Below are 15,762 nucleotides of genomic sequence, written 5' to 3'. Positions count from 1 at the left end.
GCACCTACGATGGAGCATAGCACCTGGGAAACGCCTGCTGGATCAACACCAGCAGCTCTACTACCAAACCTTATTTTCACCTCCACGTGGTGATCGCTGGGAGTTCTTTCTTTATGAAAAACTGCAGACGGAGAAGGATGAAGGCGAGTCTCACGCGTCTAAAAATAGGACCAAATGTACCAACTGGTCCTCCAGGTTGGGGGTCAGGTAGGGCTGAAGCCACGAAAGGAGCCTCGGACAGGATGGATCTTACAACGACGAACCCAACAACGACAACGGATGAACGATTTGTGCATTTTCTCATGGAACGTGCGCTCCCTGTACAGAGATGAAGCTGATGAGCAGCTAGCCGATACCCTGTCCCAATATAGGGCTGATATAACAGCGTTACAAGAGATGCGATGGACAGGGACCGGTTTCCTGGAGAAGAGCCACTACACCATATATTATAGTGGCCATCCAGTAAACCATGTGCTCGGAGTAGGTTTCTTAGTCACCGAAAAAATTAAACCTGCTGTTATCGGCTTTGAAAATATAAGCGAAAGGCTATGCAATCTGCGTTTGCGAGACAAGTTTAGAAATATTAGCCTCATAAACGTTCACGCCCCTACAGAGGAGACTGCAGAGTCGGAGAAGGACACCTTCTACGAAGCATGTCCCAATTATGATATCAAAATCATACTTGGAGATTTCTACAGTCAAGTAGGGACGGAGCCAGTATTCAGGCGATACGTTGGCTCCCATAGCTTAAATGAGGATACTAATAATAACGGATTGCGCATTATCCAGTTAGCAATATCACACGAAATGGTTGTTGGAAGTACCTGGTTTGCGTGGAAAGCGGTTCACAAGCGTACGTGAGCCTCTCCAGACGGGACCAGTTTCAACCAAATTGACCACGTGCTGATTGAACGCCACCACCTCTCAGCCTCGATGAACGTCAGAACATATAGGGGGGCCAATATAGACTCGGACCACTATCTCGTTGGCATGGTGCTCGGAGCTCGAATTACGACACCACCTACAATCCCCTCTGACAATCAGGTAAGAGTGAATACTGAAGCCATCTACAACACAGCCCTCCGCAACACCTACCTAAAAGAGGGAAATGGATGCCGCAATAACCGCAGTCAACAGAGGACCTGGAGATGAAGCATCAACAAATGATCTTCACAACCACCTGAAGCCACCTGAAGAAGAACGTTATCATTGATACGGCCACAAAGATACTTGGCCCCAGCCGCAAAAAAGTCGGTACGGCTGGTTTGACGATGAATGTAAGCTAGCAACGGAACGGAAGAATGCCGCATACCGAGTAATGTTGCATTCTTAAAGAACGCGGGCACGCGCAGAGACTTAGCACGAACTCCGTCGAGCGGAGAAGCGACTTCACAGACGGAAAAAGGAGGCCTGGGAGAACCAACAACTCTGTGAACTAGAAAAGTACAGGGAGCAATTCTACCTTGCCTTGCCTACCTGCCTTATACACCTCGACGCTCATCCTGCCGAGACAAAGAGGGAAATTTGATTTCCGACAGAATGGGTATATTGGAGCGATGGGTTGAGTACTTTGATGAGCTACTGAACAACCAGAACATTGGCGAGTTGGAGGTCCCGCCAACTGAAGACGACTGACAAATATTGCAACCACCAAGTATAGGAGAAACAGTCCGTACAATTCATCGGCTTAAAAATCATAAGTCGCCAGGAACTGATGGAATTACAATCGAATTAATTAAATATGGAGGCGACCAGTTACACCAAGTTGTTCATCAACTTGTGCTCAAGGTATGGGACAGCGAATCAATGCCTGACGATTGGCAACGAGGCATTATCTGTCTTATACATAAAAAGGGAGATATCACAAAGTACAGCAATTATAGAGGTATCACCTTGCTGAGTACCATCTATAAGATATTCTCCACTATCTTGCTAGGCCGGATAGCCCCATACGCCCAGAACATCATTGGCCCATATCAAAGGTGCTTTACTCCAGGCAAATCAGCAACATATCAGATTTTCTCTCTGTGGCAAGCGATGGAAAAACTGTTGGAATATGGACACCAGTTGCACCATCTATTCATCGACTTTAAAGCCGCCTATGATAGCATAGCCAGGGTAAAACTATACACGGCCATGAGAGAATTCGGTATCCCGGCGAAATTAATAAGACTGACTAGGCTGACCCTGACCAATGTGCGAGGCCAGATAAAAGCAGCAGGATCACTCTCAAGACCATTCGACATCCAAAACGGTCTACGGCAAGGGGATGTCCTATCATGCGTCCTCTTTAACCTGGCCCTCGAGAAAGTGATCCGCGATGTTGAGGTAAATGCAAGAGGTACGATTCTTTTTAAATCCACCCAATCACTGGCCTATGCTTACTGCTGGGAAGAACCACCCGAGACGTACAAACTGCCTTCATCCAGATCGAGCAGGCGGTAATCTGCGCGAGATCTTGGGCTGCACATCAATAAAGGCAAGACAAAGTATATAGTGGCAACGTCAGCACCGAAAACCAACCAACCAACAACATCAAACCGCACTGGTCAAACAGGAAGAATAAGGATAGGAGAATACAACTTTGAGACCGTTGATAATATCTCCTATCTAGGGTCGAAAATCATAACCGATAACAGTAATGATGATGAAATCCGCGCAGGGTTGTTGGCAGCCAACAGAGCCTATTTCAGCTTACAAAAACTGTTTCGCGCGGAACGTCTCACCATAGGGTCAAAGCTCTTACTGTACAAGACAATGATCTTGCCAGTCCTCATGTATTCCTCGGAGACTTGGGTTCTTAGCAAGAAGAATTGCAAACTCTTGGCCGCGTTCGAGAGAAGAATCCTCCGAAGAATTTTTGGCCCTCTACATGAGGATGGACGATTCCGTAGCCTACATAACAACGAAATCTATGAGCAATATCATGACCGTCCGGTTGTGGATAAAATCCGGCTCAATAGGTTACGGTGGGCGGGTCACTTAATCCGTATGGATGAGGATGATCCAGCCCGGAAAGTCTATAAGGGCAATATCTATGGTAGAAAAAGAAAACGAGGCAGACCCTGCCTAAGATGGAGCGATGGCGTAGGTCAGGACGCCAGACAGCTTTTAGAGATATCGAATTGATGGACCTCGGCGCAAACCCGGAATGTCTGGAGTTCCTTATTAAGGCAGGCCTAGACCGGATACCGGTTGTTGCGCCGTTGATGATGACGATGGTTGAAGGAGTGTTTCCCGCTCAGTGAAAGAGGCAGAGGTTGGTTCTGCTACCGAAGCCCCAAAAACCACCTAGCGCGCCCTCTTCATATCGCTCTATCTGTCTGTTAGACACTGTGGGGAAGATGTTGGAGAGGGTAATATACAACAGGCTGCTTCCGTTCGTCGAGCTAGTGGGTGATCTATCGGAGCGGCAGTATGAGTTTCGTAGAGCGCGGTCCACGGTTGATGCCATTGCAACGGTCGTGGGCCTGGGCCGGGAGGCATCGGCCGCTGGTAAGTGCTGCGCGATGGTAACGCTGGATGTGAGGAATGCCTTTAACTCAGCCAACTGGGGTTGGATTAAGAGCACCCTGGCTAAACTGGGTGTTTCTGGTTACTTAACTCGGATAATCGAGAGTTACCATTCGGAGAGACTTCTTTGGTACGAGACGGACGACGGAATGAAGGAATATTTTGTGACAGGAGGTGTTCCCCAAGACTCCGTACTGGGGTCCCTGCTGTGGAACAAAATGTATGACGGAGTGTTCGGCCTTCGTGTGCCAATGGAGGCAATATTGATTGGTTTTGCAGACGACCTGGCAGTGATAGTAGTTGCGAAAGACCACCAGGACTTGGAACTGTATGCAAGTGAAACCATTCATGCTATCAAAGCATGGCTCTAAATGGCGAAATTGGACCTGGTGGAAGATAGGACAGAGGCCGTCCTTATTGCCAATCGCAGGAAAAACAACACTGTCAAAATTTAGGTTGGTAATCACGAGGTCTTTTTAAAATCGATTACTAGATACCTGGGGGTAATGATCGATGCTAAGTTGAGCTTCAAAGGGCACCTGGGCTATGCTCGCGAAAAGGCAGCAAAGGCAGGGTTAAAATCTAGCCGCCGGCTGCTTATCGCAGGGGTGGTGAAATCCATCCTGCTATACGCGGCTCCTGTCTGGGCGTGCACTGAATAACACAGCGAAACAGAGAAGGGTAAATTCGGTATACCAGCCAATCGCGCTGAGGGTGTGCAATGCATATAGAACGATATCAGATGAGGGAGTGTGTCATCGTGGGAATGATTCCCTTGGATCATCTGGCGAATGAGGCACGCTGTCTCTACCGGAGAAGTAGGGTAAATCCGGCCGAAGTGACCGCGGGTTTCCGAAAAGCCACTAGGAAAGAGCTGTACAGGAGATGGCGGCAACGGTGGGATAATTCCGAAACGGGCCACTGGACCCATACACTGAGCCAGTGTATTGAGAGATGGGTCGAGCGCAAGCAAGGAGAATTAAATTACCACCTAATGCAGTTCCTTACGGGACACGGTGGATGCAGGAAGTACATGCATCGCTTCGGATTGGGTGTTGTGTTCCACTGTCCGAGATTCGTGAATAAAACAAGGAGGTTAAACGATGCCCTCAACGTAGTAAACTGGAGTGCGATAAGCGAAAGAGTAACTGCTGTACAGGAGATGCTGAACGATCTCAGAAAGCGCGACGGACGCGTGACTTAGTTGCGCTCGTGTAAAACAGAGCTCTCCTCGCGAAATAATACGTCACGGTGGTCCCGCGAGGATATGGGCGGAGAAGTGGGGGTGGTCTTAATGGGTGAGAATCCCACACATTACTGCAACCTGGTGCAGCAGCATTTTTTTAAAATTTCCATCTCCACCCATAAAAAAACGGCACTACCTTAAAGCTTCATTAGCATATACTCGTAAATACATACATACTTATGTCTGTCTCGAGTAATTGATATTGATATACAAATGATTAAAAAACTAAAACGCTTCATATTCTATAACTTTGTTAATAATAGTTGGATTGCCTTCAAACTTCCCAAAGTTATGCCGTATGTTATCCCCTATGCTTATGCCAGATTTTGCACTTTTAGCATGAACTTAAGGAAGTTTCCACAATCGGCTCAGCCGTTTCCGATTAAATCGGATGTGACAGACAGACAGAGGGCGAGAATATTTCGAGCAAATTTCAACAGAAGAATTTGGTCATTCTTCACTACTGCATGCACTCCCGACATTCGAACATCCAGCATGAATGGCGCTAAGTAACAGTATCTGATTATAACCCTGCTGAGCTCTGGAAAGTGAAGAGCGAGACCCAACGCCCAGGGTCAGTGAGTTCCTCAATCGGGTTATTGAGGAGTGCAGAACACAATATAACTGGGCGACATTCAACCTCCAGCGCCCCTCCCGGAGAAAAATCATTGCGTATCTTCGACCGCGACGGTAATTGCGGGAGGAAAATTCTGCGCATAAAGCCTGGTGTTAGGGTCGTGTATGCGATGCAGTGCGTTGGTGTGCGCCCATTGCACACTTTTATGACTTGTTACATAAGATAGGGAAACACACACAAAGAAAACTCTCTTAGTGCTCTCAAAACATCGATACACTAATACATTACCCACACGGGTCAAAGTTACACATTGACATTGCGTGCCCCTTTGCGTTGGATTTGCCTCTCCTGTATACGATCTTCTTGGCTGCATTTACCATGCAACCTGAAAGACTCTTCACTCTACTCGGACCAAGACTTTGATGGAAAAAGTAGCGAAGCCGATCTAGACAAGCTGAACCGCGCTACCAAGCGGAACGAAGCCCAAAGAAAGAATAGAAGATGTCGTCATGACGGAATCGATGCACGGCAATTGATGTGAGTCGACCATGATTTTGAACACAATGGTACAGTGCCGAAGGACTTGTCTTTCCTTGAGGCGTAGTGGGGGCATATAACACCGAAAATTTTACATATTTGTGATAAAGTGGTATATCAAGCCGACATGAATAATATCCTTCGTAAACTTATAAGCGACAAAGTCATAGAAAAGTATATTAATTGGGTTATGAGGGATGCAAAGAACGAGAAGAGTTGCGATCCTGGTCCTGGCCCTTTCGGGATTCCAGCAGAATTAATAAATAATGCGGATAACTATTGCTGAATCTTCACTTGGGGTTTCCGTCCATCTAGAAGCTAAGGATTAGCTTTCAGTGGTATGGGTGGAAATCAGGCATGTTCTTTAATTTGTAGACGATTTGAATCGACCGATCGAAATATTCCCTTTATCAAAGATTCAGGCTATTGTCTATGCATTGCAATTGATTCGGGTCTAAGGATAAAAAGGGTGTCTTCAAGCGCGGAATCTGTCCTTTGATCGCCGAAATAGATATCTGGGGAAGGATTGCTTCATCTTAGTGGACTGGAGATAGGCTTTCGAATTTGTCAAACCCGATTGATTTCTTTGTTCTGGAAAGTGTTGTCTTGGAGGAAATAAGGTTGCGCTGTGGTATCAACCGGTACACATGGTTTGGAATTCGGAGTCTACGAGGGAGTCTGGATCGAAGGAGTTGATTAACGAGCCCCCATTGGCATTCTTGAAGTTAAGTTCAATTAGAGGCGATAAATGTATGCAGAGATGTTTAGTGAGGAATTGTCAGAAATTGGGATTACGGTACCTCCAGAAAGGAATGTGAACCTTTGGTTTGAATAGTGTCTGTTGATTTGGTTGAAGTTGAGAAATAAACGCCTGGTTTTACTCAGGATCACTATTTGCAGATTATGTTATTAAGGAACCATCTCGAGCGCATGCTGATAACCTTAGCAACTAAAGAGCTAAGGTTCAACCCAATGATCCTAACATCCATGATTGGATGTCAGAAGGCTAATTGTCGTGGCGAATTGACGAAGATTTGAAATGGTTTACTTGGTAAGTGCTTGAGAAGCCGGTATATTTGGATTGGCACTGCTAAACGTACCGGTAAAGGAAATGGTTGGCCGAATGAAAGATGATCTTGAAACTACACGTGGTCTGTTGGGTTGGATCGAGCTGGCCCGATATATGCAAAAATGTAAGCAGTCGCACTTGAGACTTTCATCCGGCATCTCAGAGTACTCACCTGGCCAGTGCTTATCATTAGATTTGACGCGGCGGGGCTGAAGTTGACAGTTTAATGCCCGTCCGATAAGCTAACAGTTTTGGTGCTGCAAAATTTACTTATTGATGATCCGCTCAAAGCAGATCAAAGTGTAGTTGATCTCTTTAATGGGGGTAAGATGGTCAAACTTGAAAGGGGCCTCAAAGATGACAAACTACAGGCTCATTCTACGGACTTCTTGCTTTTCCATAATGAATGTAAACTTAAAGGGTCAAAACGTTTGATGGATCGCACCCTGAGACCTGGATAAGTGGCGTGAGGTCCCCGATTTATCAGCGAGCTTATTTTCTCAACAGGGAGAGTATTGGTGAAAAACTTCAACTTGTTCCCCACGAGAAGGTCTTTGGTCATGAAACACTCCTCCTCGTTTTTGAAGAGGGTGCGGTTAAGACATCTGGACAGTCCGAAGACTTCCAGATTTCATAACCAGAAAGGTTAGGGAGTTTGAAATTATGGTTTGGGTTGCATTTAAATTCTCACAATCGGAGCAAGTTTGGTTCTAATCTGCTCTCTTCCAGATGCTCCAGGTATAATAATGGTTTCTGCTAGACTTACTTAAAGTGGGCAGGTGGGTGGGAGATAATGTTCTTATCGAGGGTGCCTTCAGGTTTCCCTAGTGAAATAATTTTCCCTTGCTGCTCCATCGGAGTTTGTGTTTGCATCAGACTTGATATTCGACACCACCGTCAACCCTAAAATTGGACTACCAATGTCTTTGCGGAGCGTTTCCTTTGTCATTAATTGGAGTCGGTTGTCAATTGAAGATGTTTGGAATTTTCTCGTCCTGTGCTTAGCAACTTTCTAACGAATTGATATTTTTCCTGAATTGAATTTTGGTCCGACTCTCTTGCAAAGGGATCGCACACTCAGCTCCCATGCTTTATCGAATGTTCTAAAATAATCCTGTACTTCGATTTCGTAGTCGACATTGCAGTATATTTCAGGTGCATTTCATTACATTCTAAAATATTTCTGATGCTGCTAGTTAACGCAAAAAGCAAACAAAGATGGCTTCTTCAGATATTGTTCGCCCGGGCTTATGGGCTTTCCGACGGCAGCTGCCAGAGATAAAAGTGCGCTTAAGGAGTAGGGTTCCACATTTGAATTACATAGAAGTCCGACGGCTTAACCTACCCTTCTATGAAGCCCTTACCAGAGAATTATATGAAGAAGGGTTCAATGTAACAGCCGAATACTTGTCTCGGCTCTTTAAAATGGAAGCAGAATTGGTCGAGAACGAATCTTCTCTGCGATTGTTTCACAGGAAGGATTTCCTGCTAGCCATAGCCGAAGCCGGAAAGAATGCTGAAGCGGTAGCAAGATTCAATGAGGACAAGAGCCTCGCGTTTCAAATGTTACTTGAAATGATTCAATTGGTGGAAAGACAAGGACGAAGATTTTGGTGGCTTACAGGACAACTTTATAAAATTGTTTTTAATATTATGGTCAAATGCGGTGTCACGAACAATGAAGTGGAATGTCGAGCAAGATACTATTATGCCCGATTTTTGGATGAGAAAAGTAAGAAAAAAGTGTTATATTTCGCTGCAATGAAATGGAAATAATTTCTTGTTGCAATAGTGTATCAATACAATCAAGCAATCGAAGAATACAGGATTGCAAAGCTTCAAACTGAAGAATTGGACTGGGTAACAGATGAAGTGTCATATCATCTGCTTTTCAGGGAAATATGTAGAGGATACGTGTCTGCGATCCTCCACAAAGCCCATCATATAAAGATATTTGATTTAAAAGAGGCTAATTTGTTAATGTCACATGCGTTGCCTATGATGTATCAATGTAAGTATTTTGGTTAATTTCCATTCCTTGTGATACCATTTATTCCGGTTGAGCCTTTTTGAAAATGCTTCTGTTTCTTTGTGATGGAATTTCTTTGAACGGTGACTACACAAGCTGATGAACCTTGGACACCTCAAAGTACTTGAAACGGCTTTGTCAACTTAAACTGCAAAGCGAAGAGCCCTATCAAAAAAGTACCTAGAAACCAAAGTGGCATATCTCCCATTGTAGCTTGCCATAGCCAAGGGTTCTCATCAAGGCTTTTCTACTACAACAAGCATAGCAAGCAAATTAGTCTTCAATGTACCTCTGCCACGTCAGGAGTGTCAAAGAGAGAAAGGATGGAGGATTTTAGGATATTACTCACAATTTGACAAGGCTTGAAAAATATGGCCAAAAAGGATGTGCTGTCCTATTGGTAGAGTTGCTGGATAAGCGTATTTGGGTGGTTTTCGGTTTTATCGAAAAACCTTTCCATCAAATTGATAACATACCTCAGCGTTTTTTCCGATTTTTCTAGTCTTCCAGTTAAAAGATAGGCGCGTGGAATATCCTAGCAATCAGTGTTCAAACGCTCCACATTTATTCATGTCAGGGTTAGAGCAGCAGATCCACGTAGGTGTCCCGTAACAGATGATGAGTCTTGTTAGGTTCTTGTAGAGAACCATGTTGGATTTGGCACTAAAACCTATTTTCTTGCGAAGAAGATAGTAGATCTTATTAACTTCCACAAACGGATAGTATTTTCGGACTAGGAGCGCAGTTCCTGAATTGTTGTTACGAATACTGTTATATCCGGTGAAGATTATGTTATGCCTACTTTTAAGGTGAGTCTCCAAAATACAGTGGAAGTTTGCCTTCAGAATGTCGATTAACAATTCGGTGGTGGCACGTTGGGCGTGTGAGGGCAAGGACGTGGAGTTAAATGTAACAATACTTAATTCCATAAGTTAAAAATAAGTTTAATTGTAGTGAATTGGCGTTGCCCTTTGCTGGGTGCAGAAGCGAGAGCTTCAGCCAAATCTCGGAAACCTCTATCTGGTTGCTTGACGATTGCTTAATTCCCAATTGCTTTGGGAAGAGATTTCTTAGCAGTTTGCATGTATGACACGCCTGGGTTGGTCAAACTCTGTGGAAGTTGAGCCACTATTTACTTGACTGAAGATTTCCCAGTTGACTTCCAGGTTTTGACAGCTTTCCGTCTGCCTACCATTTCTTTAATAGCCAAATTTCATGAGTAGTTTTCGGGCAACAATAAAGCCTAAAATTAAGGCATGTCCAGCTCGAAGTAATGAGCTTATTGAGGTCGTAAACGTTGATGTTGCGCAGCGTCCGAACACTTCATGTCGTCGCCTTGCTCAGTAGTTTGGTATGCATCCCTCGCCTTTGCAGAAAATTTTGAAAGTGAATTTGCAAAAATTAATGCAACCTGAGGGGGGGGGGGGGGCTCGTCGCGTCCGATTGCGTCTAAACCTGCAAAACAACATTCTTGCTAGTGAATCTGATTTTTGGAGTCGTGTGATAAGAACAGATGAGGCTCATGTTACGCTGTGTGGAAGTGTCAATACGTAAAATAATCGAAAAGGTACCTTTGCATTCGCCAAAATTTACGGTTGATGCGATGTATGCTCGGATAGAGTCATTGTTTCATACTTTTTCGAAAGTGGTAACGGTGCGACAGTAACTGTCAAGGGCGTGCGATTTCGGGCAATTATACGCGATTTTTTGGCATCTGAGCTAGATGAAAAGGGTTGCGCAACATTACAAACTGCTGGTGAAGCAATGGATTTATAGAAGGTAATGTTCCCTGGTTGATTGATTCAAAAACAAAGTGATTTTAGCTGGCAACCACGGTCACCTGATTTGACTCCGCCGACTCTTTATGTGAGGATACTTAAAAAACAAGGTTGATTCGAACAGACCAAACTCTCTTGATCAACTTCAGGTCAACATCGTCACCATCAACGGCGCAATAATCTGTAGCCGATCTAGGCCTGCCTTAAAAAGAAAATGCAGACACCCCAGTTTTGCGCCGAGGTCCACCAATTCGATATCCCCAAAAGTTGTCTGGTGTCCTGACCTACATCATCGCTCCATCTCAGGCAGGGTCTACCTCGTCTTCTTTCTCTACCATAGATATCGCCCTTTTAGACTTTCCAGGCTGGATCATCCTCATCCATACGGATTAAGCCACCCGCCGACCGTAACGGTCATGGTATCGCTCATAGATTTCATTGTTATGTAGACTACGGATTCGTCCATCCTCATGTAGGGGGCCAAAAATTCTTCGGAGTATTCTTCTCTCGAACGCGGCCAAGAGTTCGCAATTTTTCTTGCTAAGAACCCAAATCTCCAAGGAATACATGAGGACTGGCAAGATCATAGTCTTGTACAATAAGAGCTGTGACCCTATGGTGAGACATTTCGAGCGGAGCAGTTTTTGTAAGCTGAAATAGACTCTGTTGGCTGACAACAATATACGAAACGAAATTGTCGCAATTGAACCAGAAACACTAAAAAAAAATAATGGAAACCGCCGAAAAAGGACCGGTCTTTGCGTGGCTGCAGGTGGTCCACAGATTTGCCAGATATAATTTTCCAAAAAGGATCAAACAAATTGTAAACGCCAAAATTTAAATAAAATAAAAATTAAACTTCGGGTATCATGTAAAAGCATCTTGTATAACCAGGGAGAAAGCAACCACCTTGTCCAGGTCTAACCTTAACCGAAGCAAACTTTCCAAAGAAGCTTTCGCTTTGACTCCGCGTTTTCTTAATGACGAACCCATATCATGTTTGCGAATATGTATAAGGAACAATCAATGCCTGTAACTACTTTCCATTAAACACCTCCCCCGCCAAAAGTGAGGCAGAGCCGATGAGTTGTCTCTGCCCTGTTGAGATAGGGCCTGTCGTGTCTTCTTTTCACAATAGATATTACCCTTTCAGACTTTCCAGGCTGGATCATTCCTACCTGTACGGATTAAGTGACCCGCCCACCACAACCTGTTGAGCCGAATTCGATCTACAACCAGACAGTCGGGGGTATCGCTCATAATTTATTATATATAAGCTGCGGAATCGTCCATCCTCACCTAGGGAGCCAAAAGTTCGTTTGTGATTTTGAAAAGGATGGTGCCTCTAGAATCTACATCAGCACCACGGATCAATTTTTCCAACGCCTGATTGAGAATTCCCTTGTCTTAGACCGTTGTTGAAGGTGAATGAACTCGGATAGTGATCCTGCTGCTTTTATCTGGCCACTAGGCACATTGGTTAGGGTCAGCCTAGTCAGCCTTCTCAATATAGTCGTGTACAGTTTTACTCTGACTATGCTATCGTAGGTGGCTTTGAAGTCGATGGAAAGATGGTCCAACTAATGTCCATATTCCAACAGATTTTCCATCACTTTCCGCAACGAGAAAATGTGTTGCTGATTTTCCTGGCGTGAAGCCTCTTTGGTATAGGCCTATGATGTTCTGGACATACTGGGCTAGGCGGCCTATCAAGATAGCGGAGAATTTCTTGTAGATCGCAACCAGCATGTTTTTACCATGTGTCTATTGGCTACCATAGTTCCAAGATGTTTTGCACTTTGTTAGGCAACCCTGACTCTATCTGGTGTACAGATTGCTGCAAGAATTGGATAAGAAAACAGTCGCAGAATTGTCCGCATGTTTGGAGTGGCGCTTTACCATGCATAAATCTGCTGCTACCATACCCATAAGTAATCCACCTCTATAGGTAGGTCCCATATGACTGCGGTGTATCCTATAGCGGACAAGGGCTCAAAGAAAATTCTGATTCTAGCTGGAACTAATTGGCGGCTTGAGCAGAGGCCCACGGTGTATTGCGTTTAAGTCCTCCATAAACTCGGTCTTGCCCTACGGACCTTTATTAGGATTGGCATACATGTGGAACGGGCTGTGCCAGGGTTGCATTCTGCTGCCGATCCATTTTTTCTCGTTATCTTTATGCCAACTTGGTGGACGTGGAGGAGCCAAAAACACCTCGACTATGGTCATGACGTTTGGTGGCTCTCTTATTGAATTATACCCCCTTCTTTCAAAAGGCTCCTGATTTAAGGAAGGAAGCAAGCAGAGCCGAAATGCCAACCAAACCAATATTTTTAGTCTGACTGCTCATCGCATTCTTCCTATTTGCATTAAAAGACTGCCATTTCTGACCGATGGCGACATTGAATTTAATGTCACATTAAAAGCGCTGAATTCCCCTTGGTTACTTTGTACATTTTCCAGATTCGGATAAAGAAGAAATTTGCCAGCAATTAATCAATTGGAGCGACATCCTTGTTGATCTTAACCATTTAAATAAAGCAATAAAAGTCCTAACCAATGCCTTGAAGTACAGTTTTTCTTGCCAATCCTCCGAGCTTCGATGTTTGATTCTCTTAAAACAAGGACTTACACTTCAAAAGTAATATATATTTATCAAATCATATACTCAATTAACTAATACTTGATTTTTTTGCAGGTTGAAAAATACTGAAAAATGTATTGAAAAATTGAGCCGCTCCCTAGAGATCGCAGATGGAGACGAATATCAAGAACTGCGGGCACTCGCTCGAATGCATCTGGGTTTTATTCTTTCCAAGGAAACCCAAGAAATGGCGAAGGGTGTTGGTCTCCTATCTGAATCAATTAGGATCTTCCAGAAGCTTGGGAATATGCAAAATTTAAGGAAGGCCGAGTATTATTTGGCTGTATCAAAGGCGAATCAGATTTTTGATGATGTTTGCACAACAATACGGGGAGCTTTCACGAATGATGTTTGCCAGAAGCCATTTCTAAGTAAATGGAAGGCATGGTTTTTCCGCAAAAATGTTTCCTGGGTAGCGAAGAGTGGAGCTGAAGAAATTAAAGACAAAGCAATTATTTTAAATGAAAAGTATTATACTGATGGATTCCTGGAGGCGGCATTTAATAATCCGGATACGGGGAGGCGGCCAAATGGTTTTTCACCGAATCAAAGTGATTTATCGGTAAGTTTTCGTAGCCTGCCTGCCTCGTCGGACATAAATGATTTTGACAATGTTACACTGTTTAATCAAAATGTAAGAGGTCTAAGGACCAAGCTGTAGGATTTCGTTGTAATCCAACATCACATCATCTGCAGTTCTGAAACCTGGTTGGATGACAGGATTTTAGATTCTGAGCTCCTCGAAAGTTACTCTGTCTTTCGTTGCGACAGAGACAGCGCTGCGCTTGGAAAAGCAATCGGCGGAGGTGCGCTAATAGCTGTTAAGTCCTCTCTACGTGCCGAAATCATCTTTTCCTCCTCCTGCTCCATCTACGAGTCATTCCGCCAAACGTATGCCCCTTTATCATATCCTGTGTATATTTTTTCTGCCTCAGCTCGCCTTCTCTGTACGAGGATTTTTTCGAGAGATTATTAGAGGTGCTAATCCGTTTTGTTCCCCTCAATTTCTTTCATCTTCTGTGGTGACTTCCTTCCTTCCTTCCTTCTCATCCTCTCCAATATCGAATTGGTGAACTTCGGCGCAAAACTGTCTGCAATTCCTAATTAAGGCAGGCCTAGACCGGATACTGGTTGTTGCGCCGTTGATGATGATGATTATAAAATTATTGCTTTCTCCTCCTCCTGAGGACAATAAGTAATTGGAGTTTGTTTGTTGTCTCTTAAATAAATAAATAAATAAATGACCGAAGTACAGACCTTATCGAAGTTTAAAAAGGGTTGCATTGATAAATCAAATTATTTTCTGGAACTCTCCAATTTCGAAAAAGACAGTTACACGCTTCTAACCGAATAATTAGATTTTCCGAATGTTATTGGCTCTATGAAGATATGCATAGGATTTAACTTAGTTTTCTCGCGGAAATGCTCAGTTGAATACCATTTTTATTTGTAGCTGTTTTCTCAGTCTCTCGGCAAAAGATTTTTAGGCCTCTTGACGCACTGAGTCGATAACTACTAGGCTACTAGATGCATTTTTCATTATTTTACACTGAAGTATAGATTCCAATATTACTAAAATTTGAAAATTTAGTTCTTTAAGCATCCGCTGTCGGAATTCAGGAGAACCGAAACGCCACCATTTACGATTTACTGGGATGAAGATGAACTGGAAACGAAAAGGCGCATCAACAATATCATTGAGGATCTTCAAAGCATCACTCCCAGCGAGCTAGGATTGACTTTGAAACTCATCAAACACAATTAATAATTGCAAACCTGTCAATTTTTTACTGAATTTATTTATATTATTCTGGATACATATTTCTCAATTTTTAATTTTTCTCTAATTACTGTTGATCTTTACATATTTTCAAATGTATTTAAATATTAAAATATTAACTGATATTTCTCGGCTTTCACTTTTCATTCTGTTAGGGTCCTGCCCTAAGAACAACTACAGTAGAAGACTTAAATATCCAATTTGTCAACGATTCCAGCAAACCAAATTGGATTTGTAAACAAAATCTTCAGATAGTAGATTTCCTGAGATATTATATATATCTTCCGCAGTTCCCAACAGGTCAACTGTTGCATGCTGCAAAATTCCACATCGAAAGAAGCTTTCAAGTTACTGCAATTTGTTGTGCAGCTTACTGCCTTAGACAGAAATAAGACCACCTGTTTTTACAGGTTACGACAGACCAATCACATCGTCCATCCTATGTTTCAAAGACGCAGAACAACCTCGTGATAGATGTCGAAGTCTTCGGTTAGACCTTGCATGGGCTCTTACATCAGCTTAAGGATATTTCAGTTGTCCAAATATCTTGGCGAAATAAAGGCTATTTGATTCGTCCGACAGCTCGGTA

General features: G+C 43.5%; 1 protein-coding gene across 2 annotated transcripts; it reads left to right on the top strand.

Annotated features, from left to right (window-relative positions):
* Positions 1-8,076: 8,076 nt before the first annotated feature.
* Positions 8,077-15,298, top strand: LOC119657418. Of its 2 annotated transcripts, none has more exons than XM_038064316.1 (5): positions 8,077-8,674; positions 8,735-8,953; positions 13,213-13,390; positions 13,448-13,955; positions 14,985-15,298. In XM_038064316.1, exons 1-5 carry the CDS (start codon positions 8,161-8,163, stop codon positions 15,156-15,158), a joined length of 1,593 nt encoding a protein of 530 aa, XP_037920244.1. In that variant the 5' UTR covers positions 8,077-8,160; the 3' UTR covers positions 15,159-15,298. The 2 variants fall into 2 exon arrangements, with proteins under 2 accessions (XP_037920244.1, XP_037920245.1); XM_038064317.1 differs by having other exon boundaries at positions 13,448-13,944; positions 14,985-15,126.
* The last annotated feature ends 464 nt before the right edge of the window (positions 15,299-15,762 follow it).

Source organism: Hermetia illucens, chromosome 5, assembly GCF_905115235.1.
Source record: "Hermetia illucens chromosome 5, iHerIll2.2.curated.20191125, whole genome shotgun sequence".
Taxonomy (NCBI): domain Eukaryota; kingdom Metazoa; phylum Arthropoda; class Insecta; order Diptera; family Stratiomyidae; genus Hermetia; species Hermetia illucens.
The sequence above is the reverse complement of the archived record's forward strand: the minus strand, read 5'-3'. Positions and strand labels throughout refer to the sequence as shown.

Bases quoted from the DNA above. Each gene is read 5' to 3' on its own strand.
- LOC119657418 (XM_038064316.1), top strand. From the start codon at position 8,161: ATGGCTTCTTCAGATATTGTTCGCCCGGGCTTATGGGCTTTCCGACGG. The intron at 8,675-8,734 runs GTAAGAAAAAAG...TTGTTGCAATAG, and splicing joins CCGATTTTTGGATGAGAAAA to TGTATCAATACAATCAAGCA. The intron at 13,391-13,447 runs GTAATATATATT...ATTTTTTTGCAG, and splicing joins CAAGGACTTACACTTCAAAA to GTTGAAAAATACTGAAAAAT.